The sequence below is a fragment of the Megachile rotundata genome, chromosome 9 (genome assembly GCF_050947335.1).
Source record: "Megachile rotundata isolate GNS110a chromosome 9, iyMegRotu1, whole genome shotgun sequence".
Classification (NCBI taxonomy): Eukaryota; Metazoa; Arthropoda; class Insecta; order Hymenoptera; family Megachilidae; genus Megachile; species Megachile rotundata.
In genome coordinates, this window is record NC_134991.1 from 9,773,796 (window position 1) to 9,794,706 (window position 20,911).

Genomic DNA, 20,911 nt, shown 5'->3' on the forward strand with positions numbered 1-20,911 from the left:
ACGTAATAAACATATATTTACGTGTATTTAAAATGTTTATAGATAAAGATTAACTTTGTCCTATTTATAGATCTAGTACAATGGAACTACTGCACTTTATTTAAACATCTAAATAACAATGAAATTCTTTCGAACGTAGCACGCTTATCGAAGGAAAACGCCAACAAAGAAACGTATGTTCATTGAAGAATTTCGATTTCGTCCATATATCGAGTCCTCGAGAACCCTTTTTCCTTTATCGTGGTTTACGATCATATTTGTATCGCGCAATCGGAGAAATATATTTCAGCTGAATGGAAAGATACGAAATAGCAGCGATATCGGGGCGAGAAAAAATGTAAGAAAAGAATTCAATCTTTCCGTGCATTCGAACTTTGCAGATTTTCTATTTCCTCAATTTAAATGTTAAACGCTCCTAATAAACTTCTGGGAAGGTTTGCAGTTACGATACTTCTATTTTCAAGTACTTAATTCTATCAATAAAATAACTTGTTTATAACATAATTTAATTCAAAATATATGAGTTAATAAACTTTTTGCAAACTTGTGATTATATGTTGAGTTTACAAAAAGGAGTAATTAAACTTGATAATTTTATGCATTCATTTTTTGCAAATTAAGACAGTTTTGCAAATTAAGTCACAAATTATTCAAAATATTGTTCATATATTCGAATTTATGAATTTACAATTTTTAAATTCAGAATCTTATGAAATCACGAATTCTCAAATTTATTAATTAAACAAATTAAATAATTAAATAGTCAAATTTTTTAAGTTTTACAGAAATTAAGATGAAAATACACAAGCTGTGTCCTTAGATGTATTTCTCATACATAAACACAGAATGCAGGAAGAGCAAATTCACCTTGATAATTTATTGAATTACTGTGAGGATGGGATGTGGTAATGGAGCGAAAATATCCTGTAATCATACCTGCACGCTCACGCTATTAATAAAATAATAAATTCCGTATGTACATAATCACATGACATAACGTAATGAACACATATTAAATGCCAGCACATGTAATTAAGTCACGAGTCGCAGATTATCATTTCACCATAAAATGTATATAAAATAATTGCACAAACCTTGTACATATTTTACCACAAAATTTACACGTTAAAAAATGCATTCAAAAACGTCAAACTCGATACGCTAGATTCAAAATTAACCATCTAACACCGAACAGTTATATTTGTATAAAAAAAGAGGCAAATAAATCAAGGTTTTCTGCCACCATAAACATCAATTGACCTAAATAAAATGGAAAACAAGCGCGAACACGTATAAACTTTCGATAGAACGATTCTAAAATTGCTATCGATCCAATATTTCATCCTTAAACTTTATCCAGCTTCTTTTATAGCCTTACGAATCGAGCCACGTTTTTTTTTCCTTTTCCGATAAGGTTCTGAATAATGCCAATAATCGCGCACTTTCAACGCTGTAAAAGCTTTATTTTTCCTCCAAACGGAGCTCAGAATGGTCGGTGGTGTATGAAATAAGGGTCGAACTGACGGTTTCTGGTTACGTGTAGCATTTACTGCACACGTTTGCCCTTAATGCTCGGATCAAAACGGAAAGCGAGCTCAACGATCATCCGCTTTTACACCGACTCTCCTGACGAAGAAAGTCAATATTGTACTAGCGTATTCCATAGATAATTTGCAATGAAAAATACCGTATCAACAGACATCAGTTGTAACGCACATATAGAAACAGTTGAAACCTTTATTCAGTACTTTGTTTAGTTTCGTTTTAAAGCTAAGTAGTTAAAGTGAATAATTAATATTATATTCAACAGTTTAGTTAATAGTTAAAAGTTTATTTTGGCTCGAGCCCATTTATGTTTAAATTGAAATATTTAAGAGTTTTTGCTACAATGACATTAATGTGAGCAAACTTATCATATACCCTGAATACGTTTAACTGCAAAATGTTTTTTATGACAATTTACATCAAGCTACTACAGTTAAACAATTGACAAATGAACTTAGGCCACCTTCAAAATAAGTAGCTCAGATGTGACGAACTTTATAAATCTAACTTTATACAGTGCTACACATGCAAAAAGATTATACACTACGGTTAGGTCATTAATTTCTCGATTCAGAAAGAGTTCTGATGCAAATGGTCGCCACATTGAACCTTTTCTGTAAATAGATATTAAAATTAAAATATCTCCTAAACTAATGATTTTTTCACATAAATAGATTAATACTTTTTTGTAAAGAATATGAAGGAGTAACAGCTGATGCAATAAAAAATATGATTCCATTTAAAAAAACATTAATGATTTTCATATGCCCTTTACACGTCCACCTACAAAAAAAATATACCACCAGCATATGCCCCTCTAAAAACCATTCAACTTCATTTGAAACATTGTGTGCTATGAGTAATAATAATGACGCAAATCTATATGGCAAAATTTGGTGAGCCACCCTGTATATGACGAACTTTGTAACCTGCAAACGTACGAATAAACTTCATTTGTGAATAACAATATCTACACAGAATAAATGATATCCTACTGGAATAGTAAATTCACTAATAAAGACCGATTAGAGAGCGAGTTCATTAATAAAGTCCTAAATGCAATTGTGAAGCTACTCCAACTGGTACTGTACACCTAGCATTGTTCTAAGAAACTTGGAACTTCTAATGAACTTAATAACTAATGCACGCGCTCTTTGAATGTTCTTTGAAAAGTAATTTACTAAGGCTCAGATAGTTAAAGTACCGGTAAGATGTGCAGGTGCTTCTTTGAGAGGTTCAGTTTTCATTTGGTGTAGTCTACTGTGAGAGAATTGGGAATGTGCATCTACAGTTTGAAAATTATCAAATTTTACTTGTGAATTTACTTTAAGAAAAGCATGATTTTAATTATATTCACAGGAAATGTAATAAATTTTGAATACATTGCACATTCGACATTTCCCTCAACTAGTGAATCATTTCGACAGTTTGAAGTATCTTTTACTGTTCTAGCAGAAAACATAAGATGTCTCTATAAAATTAGAAGCTTCAAACGCAACAAACGACAAAACATAAATTACATGCATTAATTCTATACCTTGATGAAGATCAATGCAGATGTCAGAATCTTTTCAACAAATTCTGTAATTTATAATAAGGATCTTATGCAATGACCGTTTCAGTGTTAAATACCTCTTGCAGCAAGCTAAATGAAGCCAAACAGTCTGAAGTATTTATCGAAACACTACATCTCTATACAAAATGTATAATCAAAGTCATACAAATTTTGAAAGGTTTCAAAACCCTCAAGTTGATCACAAATACGCATTTTCGTTCCAAACAAAAGTAACCGAAACATTTGCACGTGGTTTAATCTTCGCATTCTGAAGTGACGCAACGAGTGAAGCACCCAATTAATTTGATTTTTCGATCGCAACCGACAAAATTGATTTACATGAGCAAACAGGTCACAAAGACGGCCATTCGACAAACTCCTTCGAGACTGAAGGAAGTTCGTGTCGGTCGTTAGCGATTAAGAAGCCGAACTTACACGTTCGTCGAGTGATTTCGTCGTTTCGAAAGAGAATGTTGAAAGTTTGCCAAATCTCGTTCACTCGGGTCGAAAACACGCGAGACTTCTCGATAAAAAGCGTTTCCACGGGGGAACGACGTGCCGAAGGCTATTATAGATATCGACGAGAGATTAAGGCGATAAAAGGTAGAACACGAGCGGCCACGAATTATTTCGTTTTAATTAACGGAACATTGAGAAATTTTCTTCGACGAAATCGAACGTTCTGTTGATGGTAGGAAGTGATAGCGGTATATAACTGATTTTAAAGGATGATTAGTCTTTAGAGGAAAGGATTCTAACAGTTTAATTTCAAGGAAGGATGTTTACGGGATTTATTTCTAAGATTTTAGGGGGGAAATTCAATGTGGCTATAGAAAAGAAGGTACAATGTGTTTAGTAAATTGAAAAAGAAGTTCAAAGTGGAAGAAGTATTCCCCAAAAAATACTTAACAGAAAGTCACACACAGAGATAACACTTCAATGCCATCTTCTCTGCAAACAATGTCATCGAAATTAATCTACAAATTTTTCCTACGTTCCCAAACATTAACGTTTCGTTTCCCCAGAACACTCATCGAAATCCGTAAGAAACCTAACGAAGCACGCTCGCAAGCTTTTAATTTCTTGACGGTCGCAGACCACATTAACGTTCTAAGTACTACGAAATTGCAGCTCGTAATCTCCCTGTGGATGTCCACGTTTAAATACTCGCCGTCGCCAGGACGAGATCGCGTTTACTTAATAAAACTCCGGCGAATAGAACGGCGAAATTGTTTCGTGCTACGGTTAGCTGCGCTTCGATAAATCTAGATGACGTTTCCGCAGTTACCACGCGCTGGAATAATAAATTTTATCGTGGCAATCAAAATAATGAGCGTATTTGGCGCCGTGCCACGCGTTCGAGGACCGTGTTCCCCTCTCGGATCTCCAGTTTGCCGCAACGTTTTCATATTCCATTTCCGATAAGCCCCGTGGAAAAAGGTAAATGAGCATGATCGTTGCTCCTCGAGTCGTCAGGGCAATCACATTATACTAAGAAATCGAGAGGAAGCATAAAGGAACATTTTTACATGCATATTACATATGTTTAAGAGCGTATTAGCTATGTACTGTGGCTTGAAAAAGAATTTTAAAACTCTTTTTGCAGTATGATGAATAAATAGTATTGAGATTTTTAGGTTTAGGATTGAGGTTTATGTATGGTACTCTTGACGATGGAGTATTTACTATGACTGGTAATATAGGCTGTCGAATATTGAAAGAGTGTTTAAATTCATATTTGTGATATAAAATAGTATTATGAAGCATTTGGTACATTTTTTGTAGTATGATGGATGTAGAAATAGTATTGAGATTTTTAGTGGGTTTATGTATACTTCCCTTGATGGAGTATTGTACTATGACCGGTAATGTAGGCGCTCCAATATTGAAAGAGGAAGTTTAAATCCATATTTGTCATATAGAATGGTGTGAAGGTATATTTTGATGCCGAGTAAAATTACGTATTTAGTAACTAATTTTGCCATACATTTCTATAATTGGTTAATAAGCATTATAAAAAAATATGAAGTATAATTACATAAGAACATTGCATTCAATAAAATTGAAACGTTCAATAAAATATTGCATTCAACTAAATATTGCATTGAATTATACAAAAATGCAATTATATCAAAATATCACATTAAATTATTAAGCAGCTGCGAACTGTAAATTTTTACAACCTGATCTCTCCAAACTCCATAACTAACAGATGTTAAATTCTGTTCAACGGTTCATCGCGATACGTAAGATTTACAGGGAAAAAAGAAAGTAAGGTCGGTTCACTTACGTGTAAGATAAGAACAGTGAAATGTCTTCTGGCTAGCAAGTTTAAAGTCGACCAGAGAAAACAAAACGACCACGGGAAGCAACGAATGGATAAAAGGTTCGCGAAGAAAGACGGAGGCTAACAACGACTACGAGATCATTGGCTGAATAAGAGAAGTTATTTTATTTTCGCGGTGCCGTGGCAAGGACCATACCACAATGGTTCTTTTCCGGAGCAGTGGAAACGCGAAATACGAAATCAATACGAAATCCTCGTACCTCTTTCCTAGCCCACTAGATATAACCACCAGAGTTCCCATTGTAGCTTCATCGATAACTTATTATCGTCGTGTGCACCTTGGGACGTAAGAGGTTATTCGATTGAACAGATCCTCCATGTTGAAATTTTGTGAAAATTGCGGCAGATTAGATTGCGCGAAATGAACTGCAATTTTATGTCGAGCATTCGAGGAAGAAACACTGCATTTATTTATTGACTGATTGATTGTTGGGCGTTGATTGCTGTGATTATTACCTAACGTACATTTGTTTAATTTTTGTTTAAATTTAAATTTAAGTTTGATCAAATTTAATTTAAATTACCATTGAAATTGAAGTTTCATGAAACTTAATTTAAGATCAAATTGAAATTGATATTTAATAAAATTCAATTTAAATTAAAATTGAAATTGAAATCGAAATAGACATTTAATAAAATTTAATTTACATTGAAATTGAAATAGAAATTTAATAAAATTTAATTGAGATTGAAAATTAATTTTAATAAACACTTGAATTGAAATTGCAATTTAAGTTTAACAAAATTTAATTTAAATAAAAATTTTTATTTAAGATATTACTCATATCCTCCATACATCTAAGTTTTCAAATTTTCAATTTCCTAAATAAATAACTTTCCACAGCAAACAAACGCGATTTTGTAATTACAGAATTTGAAAATTATGTTCGTATTGCCGATCGCCGATAAATAAAACAACGTAAAAATGAATCTGCCTGCTTAAGAAAATTGCTCGGTTTTCCCAGGGAAATAGAGAAAAAGCGATAGTTTTTGATTAACTGAAATGACTTTCAAGTGCGAAAGAGGAATGAAAAAATTTGCTCTTTTAGTAAAATCTGGTTAGACGAGATTCGCAGGCTGGCTCTTATATCGAGTGGAGTGGAAACGCGTAAGCAATCATGATTCTGGTTTCATTTCGACCGCGAATGAAACGCTGAAACGAAGAAGCGACTTGCAAGGTGTCGAAAGCTGAGAGCTCATTTCCAGGAAATTTCAGAAAATTCTGTGGCAATTGCGAGCTTCGTCGGGCAAAGTGAGAAACGATTAAAGCTGAGTAATTCGGTTGTTCCTACTAACCACGATAAAATGATACAAATTATCATTACGGTACACGTATCCAATAATTATGTTAAAGCAGCAGTTATAAAATTACAATGGGACTGTTATAATATTAAACATATTCTGAAAATTATTGCTCCTAGAACATAACATATACCAACTGCATAATATTGTATATTTAAATTATTCGGAATTCTACAATATATAAATTTCCGAATTTTAAAATAAAGAAATTTAGAAATCGATCGATCTATAAATTAATAAACCTATCAATCTGTCGATTTGTCGATATGTTAGTCTATGAATATATCAATAGATCAATCTATCAATCTGTCAATCTGTCAATCTATCAATCTATCAATACGTTAATCTATAAGTTTATGAATCTATGAATCTATGTATCCATGTATGTATGAATTTATGCATCTATGCATCTATGCATCTATGTCTACGAATCAACAAATCTATGAATCTATGAACCTATGAATCTATGAATCTATGAATCTATGAATTTATGAATTTATGAATTTATGAATTTATGAATCTATGAATCTCGGATGATAGGAATCTAGGAATTTGTGAATTTATCAATTTGTCAATCTGTCAATCTGTCAATCTGTCAATCTGTCAATCTGTCAATCTACAAATCTATGAATCTATCAATCTGTCAATCTGTATATGCATCAGTCTGACAACTATCTATCTATCGATTTATCAATTTCCCAATCCACCAATCCACCAATCCACCAATCCACCAATCCACCAATCCACCAATCCACCAATCCACCAATCCACCAATCCACCAATCCACCAATCCACCAATCCACCAATCCACCAATCCACCAATCCACCAATCCACCAATCCACCAATCCACCAATCCACCAATCCACCAATCCACCAATCCACCAATCCACCAATCCACCAATCCACCAATCCACCAATCCACCAATCCACCAATCCACCAATCCACCAATCCACCAATCCACCAATCCACCAATCCACCAATCCACCAATCCACCAATCCACCAATCCACCAATCCACCAATCCACCAATCCACCAATCCATCAATCCATCAATCTATCAATCTATCAATCTATCAATCTGTAAATCTATAGATCTATTAATCTATCGATCTATCACTCTAACGCTCAATCAACCCATCAGTCCATACGATTTTTGTCTTATTTCCACTTTTTTTCGTTCCTCATCCATGTTTCTAAAACTACATTTACACTTTTTCAGCTCCCTTTTAATGGTCAAACCTGTTCGCTGTCCGGAAGTACTTACAGGAGATAAAATCAATTTTAGATCGATAATATAATGCTTAAGTGCCACTTAAACTTGGTAGCTTCAAGTGTTAATTAGCAAGTTACAGCAAGTAATAATACGAAACTCACGAAACCAATAATCCAACGCACGATGCTTTAGTACGTTGTTCACAAAAGCGGTACATCGATCGGATTTAGATTATATGTACTTTGCTATAAAGTTGCTTCGAGAACACGAGTTTGATTGATGTTGTTATCGATTTAGCTTCGTAGCTGCGTCACGGTGGCAATGTATTAGTATTCTTATACTATATCCAAATTGATAATGTCATAATTAATGTTTATATTATTAGTGTTAATGTAATAAAGTAATATTAATGTAAAAATCAATAATAATGTAATAACGTGATGAAAATGTGATAATTAATATACTTGTATGTACTGTATATATTAACAACTTTTTAATACACGATAGTTAAAGACTTAAAACTTCTAAATACCTTAACTTTCTAAATATTAACCTTAATCAAGTGACCTTGATAATATACTGTAAGGTCAAAATGATTCGATGTTCGGTCTTTCGGAAATTTATTCGAAAAATATTAAACAATAAAATACTATTTCATTAATAAGATTTTAAAATTCACAGTAAAATTTATGGTATACCATTTATATTATACAGATCTAAAGGGAGCTATTATGCACTGAAAAAGTGTATAATATTTAACAAATATCTAATATGAATACCAATATTTAATTTCTGTGTTAATAATACCTAGTTCTGTGATTACAACAGAACAGAAGAGGTCGAACAATAAAGCATAAAGATAAATGTATATTAACGATGAATGTCTGAAACACAAAAAGAGCAGAGATAAATTAAATGAGAAGTAATAAAAGCATGAGTATAATTGTAGAAAGACAAAGAACATTCACGGATAATAATGTGTATCTCATTATTTGCGATGTAAATAATTCTGTGTGCTTTTATCAATGCACCGAAAAGCAGAATTTACGGTGGCCAAGTGTAAAACTGTGACACGAATTTAATGCCAGAATTCGAAATTGAGTGTATTTTACTTCTGTTGTAGTCACTGTTTATTTTGATGAATTGTTTATAAACTTTGTGAAAACAGAATTGACCATCTTCAGAGAAATTAACGTACTGCGTATAATCGAATGTGTCTTAGATTGTGATATAATAATTTAATTAGCACGACTATTTGTAACCTTCAATTATTCTGTTTAAATCAACTTCCAGAGTTTTGTGAAAATGAATGATTTCATAGCTTTTTGAATATTCACAGTTTTTACAACTTTTCGAAACTTCATGATTTCATGAAAAATAAATATTGTCAAAACTGCACCATTTTGGTTGAAAAAGTATAAAAATATAGAGTAAAATTATATCGTTCCATATTTTCGATTTATATTTCCGCGTAAAATCATTTTCCTTATGTACTGCACGCGCAATGATCGTTTTTAAACTCTTGAACATACAATGAGTGAAAAAGGTATTCATGCATCAGAAGCTTTTGATTTTTATCGATGATAATCTCTTTTAGCACTAAACCGAGATGAAAACTGTTCCATCAAAATATTCGATAGCAATTCAATCTCTGGGTAAAATTTATTTTTGGTAGGATCAACAATGCTTTTGGAAAATGTTAAACAAATACGATGTGTAATAAAATCAACATCCAACACTGAATAATAAAATCAACAACCAACACTGAATAATAAAATCAACAACCAACACTGAATAATAAAATCAATAATCAATACTGTAATAAACAAACAAAAATAAAGCACTTATACAATCACGTAATTTTTTACAACAATGAATTGTTTTTATAATAGCATATTGTACTAAGAAATATTTCATTGTGTAAATAATTATTTACATCAATATTAACGCATTCATTTGATCAAACATCGATGCTGCTAAATTATTGATGAATTGGTGAATTGATGAATTGATGAATTGATGAATTGACAACTGATAATTGATAATTGATAATTAATAATAATTCATCATTTTAAGTTGCAAATTTTCATCTATATTACAATCTTTATACACAGCATAAATAAATAACTAAATTTTCCAATTAAATAAAATTTAATTCAAAATCAAATCCTCCTAATTCCCACCATTTTAAATCATCAATCCTCAATATTCCGATCATTTCAAATATTTAAACCAATTGAATTCCTACATCAATTCGAATACATCTCACGTAATCAATCCTACTCCAATTACAATCTCAATTCACGTACCAGACCATATGAATAAAAATATATTCGTATACGTAAACATATGAATAAAAATATATTCATATACGTAAACATATGAATAAAAATATATTCGTATACGTAAACATATGAATAAAAATATATTCATATACGTAAACATATGAATAAAAATATATTAGCACACGTAAATACACGAATAAAAATATATTCGTATATGTGAATACATGTATAAAAACATATTCGTAATTTCCTGCATAGATGATTCAAAATTAAAACGTTGTAAAAAAATACTTTTAAAACACACACCTGTAACGACTGTGGCCAAACGCAAGTTTGATCTGTCTGTTTATCACCAAGCAACAGGGATGGATCGGGTGAGCCGCACCTGCCCGTGCCATTTGCCCCGGTTCTGCCATATTGAGCCAGGGCAACAGATATCGTGGTACCTGGTGGACACTTCAACGTCATCGACTCTTCATCGCAGGCTGCACGCTGATAGGTCTTCAGGGTGCCTGCTAACAAGCCTGTCCAGTTAAAACCACGATCATCGAATGTGAAACATGGTCGAGGCACGTGAACCATGCAGTCAAAATTAGTAGACATTCGGACATAATTATGGGAAAGTCGAGTGAAAGTAGTGCAATTTGTATGAAAATTATTGATTGATAGCGTTGTGTGTAAAGCAAGTAAATTTTGTAATATTTTCATTATGAAGTATTTGAGTAAAGTATTAATGGAAAATAATAAGATAAATAAGTACAATAAGTAGTCAATAATAAAGTGTAGAAATCAGCAAGAAATCATAAAATAAATCAATAAGAAAAAATAATGAATAAAAATAAGTAAAATGAATGACAACAAAGTGAATAAAGTAAATAACAAACAACAAAATAAACAAAGTAAATAATAAATGAGAAAATAAATAAATAAAGCGAAAAATAAATAAAACAACCAAGTAAAGTAAATAACAAGTAACAAAATAAGTAGTCAAAGTGACAGTGCAAATAAATCAAATAAAATCAGAGTAAACGATTAACACCATACAAAGCAACATCGAACAATTCATTCAACAATATTGAATTGCGGACCGTTCAAACGGGGCAAAAATTTCATCGGAACAATGAAAAAGTTGGTGAAACAAAGTCGCGCGAATCAGAAACAAAAAGCGGACGATCGAATAAAGGATAAATCAAATGTCACAAAAGCCAAACCGTTCGGGGCAAGACAAAGATATTGAATTCGCAAGAAATTCGTAATTCGATGAAATCGCACACGACCGCAACGGTGTCCCGATATCAAAGTATATTGGAACGATTGAAAAAAAAAGGAGGAGGGAAAATGAAAGGAGGCGAAAGGTAGATGCAACGAAAGGGAACAGTAAAGGGTGATCGATTTATAGGCACGGATGAAGGAAACGGGAGAGACAGATCGATCGAACCGTAACGGTGTCACCGCAATGGTGATCGGTTCCGAGGGATTGGCGGTAATTAACGAGTGGATCAATCGAGGATTGGTCGATGTATCGATGACACCCGCGAAAGTGGTGTCGTTTCGTTTACACGAGAAATACAGGGGAACAAGAGCCGAACACCGAGGGCCACATTTGCGGAATTCGGCGACGAGTTTGCGCGCGAAACCGCAACAGTTGCGGTGTTTTCGTTGGAAATCCATCAGGGTAAGAACGGAACGATCGTCGAGACAGGGTGACATTCATTGCAAACACCGGAAAACGCAACGATGATCATTTTGAGGTACGTTGTTGACCATCGGTCAGTTTCAGAGACGTGGACCATCATTTTCGATGGGCATCGGAGATACGTCAGCAAAGAGGAAGGTAATGTTAATGAACGGGATTGTCCGATATGATGGGATTTGCGGATTAAATTAATGGAAATAATGGACGTTATCAAAATAATGGAAGAGGTGCACGGAAAATGACACGTGAAAGGAGTAGTGACAAATGCGATCGGAATATACAGTTCCGTTTAATGCGATGATTAAACATTATTGTTATTATGATAATAATGTTTCGGACGGTAAAAGCGAGTTATGTAGAAAGATGACAATATGTGTTAAAATTATATATGAACAGGTTCGTAAATAACATTTTAATAATCGTATTAGATTGTTTTATGAGTATCGTTAAAATATATTCATACGTATTATAAAATATAAATAATATATGAATAAACAAATTTAAATATTTTTTAACATATAGAAGAAAATTGTGAATATTTTGTAAATGATGTATTAATATACACGTTTCAGCATTTTATTATTAACATCACAAAGAAATTTTAATTAAGATACAAATATGTTTTGTATTTGTGGTATAATATACATATATGTATCAAAGATGACAGCAATTGAAAAAAAATGAATATGAAAATGTTCAGCAAAATGAAATTACAATAAGAGGTAATTTTGTGTTTAATCAATTTAAAGAGATTATATAACGTTATAAATAAACATATTCGAGTATTTTACGAACATCGTTAAAAATAATGTAATAATAAATTTTCGGGTATTTTATGAACAACATTACAAAAATATTTTAAAACACGTATTCATTACAAACATATTAATAGTCATATTTGAATAGTTCAGAAAAAAAACATTATAAATAAAATTTCAATAAACATATTACAATTAAATATTACATATATGTATTAGCATAAAATATATTTTTATACCAAAAACGGCAGCAAATAAAAATAGTGTCACAAAATAAACAGAATATCAAACGAAATCAAATTAAATGAATTCAGAAAGAAACACGTCACAGGTAATTACGATATTTAATTAAAAGAAATCAAAGGAATGGCGAAACATAAATAACAAATCAATAAGAATATTGCATTTCCCAGAATAAAGTAAATATTAATACAAAAATAAACAGTAAAAAAGTGGGACAAAAATAACAACATCAAACAGAATATCGAATGAAATTAGATTAGAATAATTGAGAATGGACCGAGCCATAGGTAATCATGTGATGTTTAATTAAAAGCGATCAAAGGGATTGTGCAACGTGAGCAATTAAGTCGTTGACCCAACAAGGTGTACAACAAAATGTTAGTGTATCAATGTGGTCACCATGCGGGCGGTTTGTTAGCATGCCAGTGCGGTCACCATCACCATGATTTATTATCGTGTCATTGTCACCGTCACCACGGTGTACCAGGAATTGCGGTCACCATCGCCACGACGCGTTAGCATGGCCCACCATCACCAAAGTTAATCAGCGTATCGTTGTTGCCATGCGGAATGTTAGGTGTCGTCGTCGTGGCCATCAGCATCGCCGAAATCGTCGAAACGGCCATATAGAGAGGATCCGGGGAGAACATGAAAAAGAACAGAGAAAAGAAACTTTTGTTAGCGACAGAAATTTATCATTTTATATTTAATGAAGTGGTATAATCAAGATTTAGAATTTACATTTAATTTTAAATTTGCATTTCATTTATATTTATATTTCAAGTTTCTCAAGTTTCTCAAGTTTCTCAAGTTTCTCAAGTTTCTCAATTTATATTTCATATCAGGTTTTTCTCTAGAATAACAAAATGAAGTAGCGAAATAACAAAACTTACAAGTAGAATGCTAAATCAAATTTTTGACATGTTTCATGATGGTAGGACAGGCTGAATATTTATGTTAATAAATCTATGACTTAATATTTAAAAAATACTACTCATTAGGGTGGCTCAAACAAATTTTCATCGATTCTCTTCCTCTCTTTCTAAAAAGTTAGTATATGTTGTAAAAGAAATTCTTTCAAAATTTGAGTTAAAAAATTTTAACTTATGAAGTCACAAATGAATTTCCTATCGGTACATTGGTGCCTTATCATATAGACTTTTAACTACAATTTAAAAAATGTCTTTTCCGAGTTACCCTAGACAATTTTCGAAATTTGAGATTAATGAAAATAGAAGGGGTTCGTGTATTTATACAACAAAATATATAAAGACATCACTAGTGAATGAAGTCTAAGCCACCCTAAATAGTCATACTTTTGAAAACGTCAGATTAATGAAAATAAAAGAGATTCGTATATTTATGCCCCAAAATATACAAAAGCATCATTAGTAAATCAAGTCTGAGCCACCCTGAATAGTCATACTTTTGAAAACGTCAGATTAATGAAAATAAAAGAGGTTCGTATATTTATGCTCCAAAATATACAAAAGCATCATTAGTAAATCAAGTCTGAGCCACCCTGAATAGTCATACTTTTGAAAACCTCCGATTAATGAAAATAAAAGAGGTTCGTATATTTATGCCCCAAAATATACAAAAGACATCATTAGTAAATCAAGTCTGAGCCACCCTAAATAGTCATACCTTTGAAATCGCCAGATTAATGAAAATAAAAGAGGTTCGTATATTTATGCCCCAAAATACAAAAGTATCACTAATCAATCAATTTTCTGAAAACAGCGAACGAAACTCGGTAAACAAATCATCGAAAACGATTAAAACTATGTGTTAAATAATCTAAAACCCGTGTTAGAATTCCTGAGGCGCGATGGTTCTAATCGACTATCACCGAGCAGAGGCGATGGAAATTTTCTGATTGCTCTGTCGATAAGTAGGAGACCACATGAAAGGGATAGGAGACACGGGAAATATCCGGGGGTTTTCGGGGACGTGGAATCGATGGATCGCACTCGAAGTAGCGAACTCGATAATTCACGCGACCAGACAAGTGCTCTTCGAGGAACATCCGGTCGACGATGCCTGGATCGCTTCGATCGTTCCACGTTTTATCTCGCGAAACATTGGCAAAGTTGCAGACCAGACTGGCTTCCAGCTGGCTATCATTCGTCCCCACCGAAACGGTAATTTCGTTTATGCAAGAGAAAAGTAAATTTCGTTCCACGGTTCTAATTTCGCCACGGCGTTGAAATAAATTACGGTTCCGACGTGGCTGTTATTTCAGTAGAATACAATACTGCCACGACGTGGATCAGCAACAAAATTGTTTCTACCGTGAAATATTACGAATTTAACCCTTTCGGTGTCTGCGTCGGGAATGCTCGATACTCGTTTTTTATTTAAACCTTACGGTTTTGGGAAATAATGTCTCTGAACTTGCACGGAAATCGGAGATTAAAACGGAAAACGAAAGGAAGGCAAATTTAAATGGATTTCTATTAAAAAAAGGCTAAAAGTACCAAAAGAGACACATGACAGTTTTACAAGTTTACATATTATTGCAAAATTTTTTAAGAAATTTTGAGTTGATTGTTATGAAGATTATATAACATAAATGAAAAATACAGAAACAAGTATATTTCAAAGTATCAACATTTGTCAGAATTAAAATAATTTTATCTTGCTTAATTTTCACAAATTTTGGCGAAAATATTATCTGGGGAATTAGCAAAAATGTGTTCATTTTTATGATACTATTTAAGCATGTTTTTTCAGAACAAAATAATTAAATTTTATTAAAGTATTTCTATTTTACAAAATAGTTAAAAATGTAGCTGCAAGTTTACGAATAAAAATTTGTATCTCAAGCATAATAATTTCATTTAACCCGTAGTTAATTTCCATAAATTTCCATGAAAATCGACGAAAATATTCGTAGGAAAATTTGCAACAATTTCTTAACTTTTAAGCTGCTCACCCAATTAATTTGTTCAGAGGTTGTTTGCATAAATAAATTAAAAATCCAAATTCAAGTATGTTCACAAGTAAGAACTTAGAATAAAAAGAAGAAATTTAATTTTATCTACAGTTTTATAAATTCTTACAAAAATTCGAGAAAATAATCCCAAGAAAATTAGTGAAGATTTTGGAGCTACATAACGAGTTAATTTTAGCAGAAATTTTTTACATGAATAAAAAAAATTATAAATTAATAAATTAATAAAAAATAAATAAATTAAGAAACATATTTAAATTAAAAATAAGAAATATATTAACAATTTTCATACCAAAATAAAAATTAATTTCATTTTCTTAAAGTTAAATTTTCATTAATTTTTACTGAAATTCACGAAACTAAATATTTGTTAATTTTTAAACTGCCATGTAAACAAGTAATTTTTTACAGAAATTCATTAGGAGTTCAAACACACAATTATTCACAATTTCCTTATAAAACAAATAGTTGCTAATTTTTATTAATAAATTTCTCTTGAGAAATTTGGTAAATTCGAGAAACTTGAGAAACTTGAGAAACCTGAGAAACCTGAGAAACTTGAGAAACCTGAGAAACTTGAGAAACTTGAGAAACTTGAGAAACTTGAGAAACCTGAGAAACTTGAGAAACTTGAGAAACTTGAGAAACTTGAGAAACTTGAGAAACTTGAGAAACTTGAGAAACTTGAAAACTTGAGAAACTTGAGAAACTTGAGAAACTTGAAAAACTTGAGAAACTTGAGAATCTTGAGAATCTTGAGAAATTTGAGAAATTCGAGAAGCTTGAGTAACTTGAGAAACTTGAGAAACTTGAGAAACTTGAGAAATTTAAGAAATTCGAGTAACTTGAGAAACTTGAGAAACTTGAGAAACTTGAGAAACTTGAGAAATTTGAGAAAGTTGAGAAATTTGAGAAATTTGAAGGCTTATTTTTATCTCCGCCGTAATAAAGCTTCGCTACTGAAAAATGAAATTTTTGACGTATTATACACCTTTTTTATTTTCTCGGGCGCTCCTTTAACACGGTATATTTGTATTCTTTTTTTACGACAGGCTCGGCGAGTACCCACTACCGTGGTTTGCAATTTTCATATTTTTGAGAACTTTAAACATCCGTACAAAGGAATTCATTTCTCTCTACCTTTATTTCCTCTTAAAGGATCCTCTTATGCCAAGCGTTCCGTTCTTTCCTCCGATTCATACATAATAATAAAAGCTCGGGAAAAATGGATAAAAGCGACGCGCACACGTCCAATTGCAATTTTTCTCCATTTTAAAAGTTTCAATTTTCATGTTGAAAAGCTGCTCCAATATTTGTTTCCAAGTGATAGAAACCCATGCATTCAATGTACGGATACGTAACGGGTATACATACGTACGTATGTGTATTCTTGTATAACAAATTTTCGAGTCAGCATTTAAAATTCGTCGCTGAGAGACGAACAAATTTCTGTTTCATTGTATTTTAAACCGTTTATCTCGTACTTTATTTGGAACAAAAAATTGTTATACGATGAATAATATTTTACTTCAGGAATTTTTAAATCGTTTATTCTATAATTTATTTTTACACAATTGTTATAGTGTATATTATATACAAAATTATTATGCAATATTGTGTACTATTATTTTTACAAAGATAGTGTGTTTCAGATTAGTTCGTTAATGTCATTTGAAACATTTTATGTGATAACCGAGTTTTAAGCTAGTGCTGGACAGACCTAGTGTCTGAAAGAATTTGTGGTAATGATGTGCACGACTTCCGAAACAATTGTATGTTGTTCAGATTTTGAAAATTTGCATTTGAAAATAAATTGTTAGAAAATTAGAAATCTAGAGATTTGTGAATTTATGCAGTAAGATACTTCAAATATTAGGAACTTGTGGATTTAAAATTAGAAAATTTGGATATTTGAGAAATTTGACAAGCTTAAGAAATTTAAGAACTTTGTGTGATCTGAAAAATTTGCGAAGTTTGAGTCATTTACAAAATTTGACAAATTTGAGATTTTTAGGAAGTTTGAGAAATTTGAGAGATCTCAAAAATTAAGAAGTTTGACAAGTTTAGGAAATTTGAGAAATTTGGTAAGTTTGAGAATTTAGAGAAGTTTGACAAGTTTGACAAGTTTGACAAGTTTGAGAAGTTTGAGAAATTTGAGTATTCTGAAAAATTTACGAAGTTTGAGCAGTTTGAGAAATTTGAGAAATTTGAGATACTTGAGAAATTCGAGAAATTTGAGAAATATGAGAAATTTGAGAAATTTGAGAAACTTGAGTAGTTTGGGAAATTTGAGAAGTATGAGAAATTTGAAAAGTTTGAGAAACTTGAGAAACTTGAGAAACTTGAGAAACTTGAGAAATTTGAGAAATATGAGAAACATGAGAAATTTGAGAAACTTGAGAAGTTTGACAAATTTTAGAAGTTCGAGAAACTTGAGAAATTTGTGAGATTTGAGAAATATGAGAAACTTGAGAAGCTTGAGAAACTTGAGAAATTTGGGAAACTTCCGAAATTTGAAAAATATAAGAAATTTGCGACATGTGAGAAATTCGGGAAAATGAAAAATTTGGAGCATTCGGAATCTCGAGAAGCTAAAAATTCTCTAAACTTGAAATTCTCAACATTAGGATTCAGAAATTTGCAGATAAGAAATGTGGGCAAATAAAAACCTAGACATTTATAAATTACAAAATCAATAAATATTAAAAATTGAAAAATAAAACTTAAAAAGTTGTCCATCTCAAATTTCATAACCGCAGCAATAAAAAAAATTCCACAATTAAGAAATGAACTTATATTCTGCATACACGACTGACGTTTTCCAGCATAGGTCATCAGTTTCCTAAACGAATATTTCATAAACGTTACACAGGTCGACGATGACCCTCATCTACTTTATCTTCGTCACAAGCCCGAATGATATTTCACCAGTTAGACATCCACTCTGCAAATACTCGTCCACTTTCATAACTCACTGGACGCACAATTCCCCATTCCCAGAATTTTTCCATCTCCCAACGGAATATGCTCGCAAAAGATCGATGCGATCGATTTCCATTTTGCGTGCTGATTCATTCGAACTCTCGGAAGCAAGCCTTTGAACAAGCGACCGCCATGGACAAAAGTATCTTACACTGTGTAGCCATTGTAAAACGGGAACATTGGTGCACTGCGTGGGTACAAGATCCGCTACGATTACAATGCAGCGCGACCCTGCATCATGCGAGTTTGCTGATCGAGCCACTCTAATGGCAACCCCCCCGACACGCCATTCAAACTACGCGCATTCACGTTAACCCTTTACCCGCCAAACTCTATTACGTGTGTTTCGTAACATGACGGAATCAATTCAGAAAACATTTTCAGCGAGTGTGTTGTTTCCGGTTATTTCTAGGTATATGTTGCGACAAATTTTAGCATTTTGGGTAAGTGGGTTCAAAGTGCACATCTTGGGGTTGATGATCGTAGCAGTTGAATGGTCATATTCCCAAATTTCTAGAAATATGTTATAAATTTTCAATTTGTTAAATTTTCAAATATCTAAACTGTCAATTTGTTAAATTTCTAAAGTCAAAATTGATAAGTTTGAAACGTACCGATGTCGAAAAGTTGATATTTTAAAAATTTCGAAATTTCGAATTTGACATTTTAAAATTGTTAAATTTTTAAACTTGCAAATGCCGAAGTTTTCAGACTTCTAAATTTCCACACTATTGAATTGTTTCAAATTCCAAAGTCTCCAAATTTGAAAATTCCTAATTTTCCCATTTTCCCATGTTCCAATTTTTCAATTTCCTAATTTCCTCATTTCCCAACTTCCTAATTTCCTAACTTCCTAATTTCCTAATTTCCTAATTTTCTAATTTCCCAATTCCCTAATTTCCCAATTCCCTAATTTCCCAATTCCCTAATTTTCCAATTCCCTAATTTCCCAATTCCCTAATTTCCCAATTCCCTAATTTCCCAAATCTCTAATTTCCCAATTCCCTAATTTCCCAATTCCCTAAATTCCCAATTCCCTAATTTTCCAATTTCCTAATTTCCCAGTTTCCCCATTTCTTAATTTCCCAATTTCCCAATTTCCCAATTTCCTAATTTCCTAATTTCCTAATTTCCTAATTTCCTAATTCCACAATTCCCCAATTTCCTAATTTCCTAATTTCCCAATTCCCTAATTTTCCAATTTCCTAATTTCCTAATTTCCCAATTTCCCAATTCCCTAATTTTCCAATTTCCTAATTTCCCAGTTTCCCCATTTCTTAATTTCCCAATTTCCGAACTTCCTAATTGCCTAATTTCCTATTTTCCAAATTCCATAGTTTCCTAATTTCCTAATTTTCAAAACTTCTAACATTCTAAACTACCAAATACCAAAATTCCTTACTTGCAATACTTCCACTTTCTCAGTTTCCAGCCTTTCAATCCAAACTGTAACAAAATACCGTGAGAATACCAGAACTCGTTAAAAATAAAAATGCTGCCAAATCCAATTTCCAACTGTATCACTGCAGCAATCAACGCGTTAAAAACCGTCGAGAAAATATTCAAGTCAATTAGTAAAATTGTTACAAAAGCAGATATCGCAAAATGTAACATTCAATACTATCGAAAAAAGCAACGTATCGAGCTATTATTTACAAAGCAATCTGAACTGCGGGTCCACCCTAGAAAACAGGACGTTTATCTCGGACAAAAACCAGCGGTCCAGAGTATTTCTGTTTTCGTGCATCCATAAAACTGCCCGGAAAGATGTAAATACGTAGGCGGTACATTTATCGCGAGCGTATTTTCCAACTGGATTTCAGTTCCCTGCTAGCTGACCTCTTATTTTAAGCGCGTCCTGTCCATTTTCACGGGAGGAGCTGAAGCTTTGGAACAATCGAAAATTCTATTCCAGCAGGAAAACCCACTCCCGGAGGAAATGAGGGTAATTTCTCTGAAAGAAGCTCTGAATTTTTCAAATTGTTGCAAATAGTGCAAACATTACAAAGCAACGAATTCATTGCACTA

The 20,911-nt window shown here is 32.4% G+C and overlaps 1 protein-coding gene and 1 long non-coding RNA gene across 8 annotated transcripts in view; one reads left to right on the forward strand and one right to left on the reverse strand.

Annotated features, from left to right (window-relative positions):
• The window catches only part of LOC100876556 (uncharacterized), a 587,948-nt gene that overhangs the window by 138,053 nt on the left and 428,984 nt on the right, over positions 1 to 20,911 (reverse strand). For 5 of the 7 annotated variants that reach the window (XM_076535908.1, XM_012293082.2, XM_076535905.1 and 2 more), the window contains exon 2: positions 10,555 to 10,772. In XM_076535908.1, the coding sequence (XP_076392023.1) occupies positions 10,555 to 10,716 (162 nt within the window). In that variant the 5' untranslated portion in view covers positions 10,717 to 10,772. The remainder of the gene's footprint in view (positions 1 to 10,554; positions 10,773 to 20,911) is intronic. The other 2 variants (XM_012293083.2, XM_076535907.1) reach the window with 2 other exon arrangements.
• LOC143265204 (uncharacterized) overlaps positions 1 to 20,911 on the forward strand; it is a 263,855-nt gene that overhangs the window by 22,717 nt on the left and 220,227 nt on the right. The window lies entirely within an intron of this gene.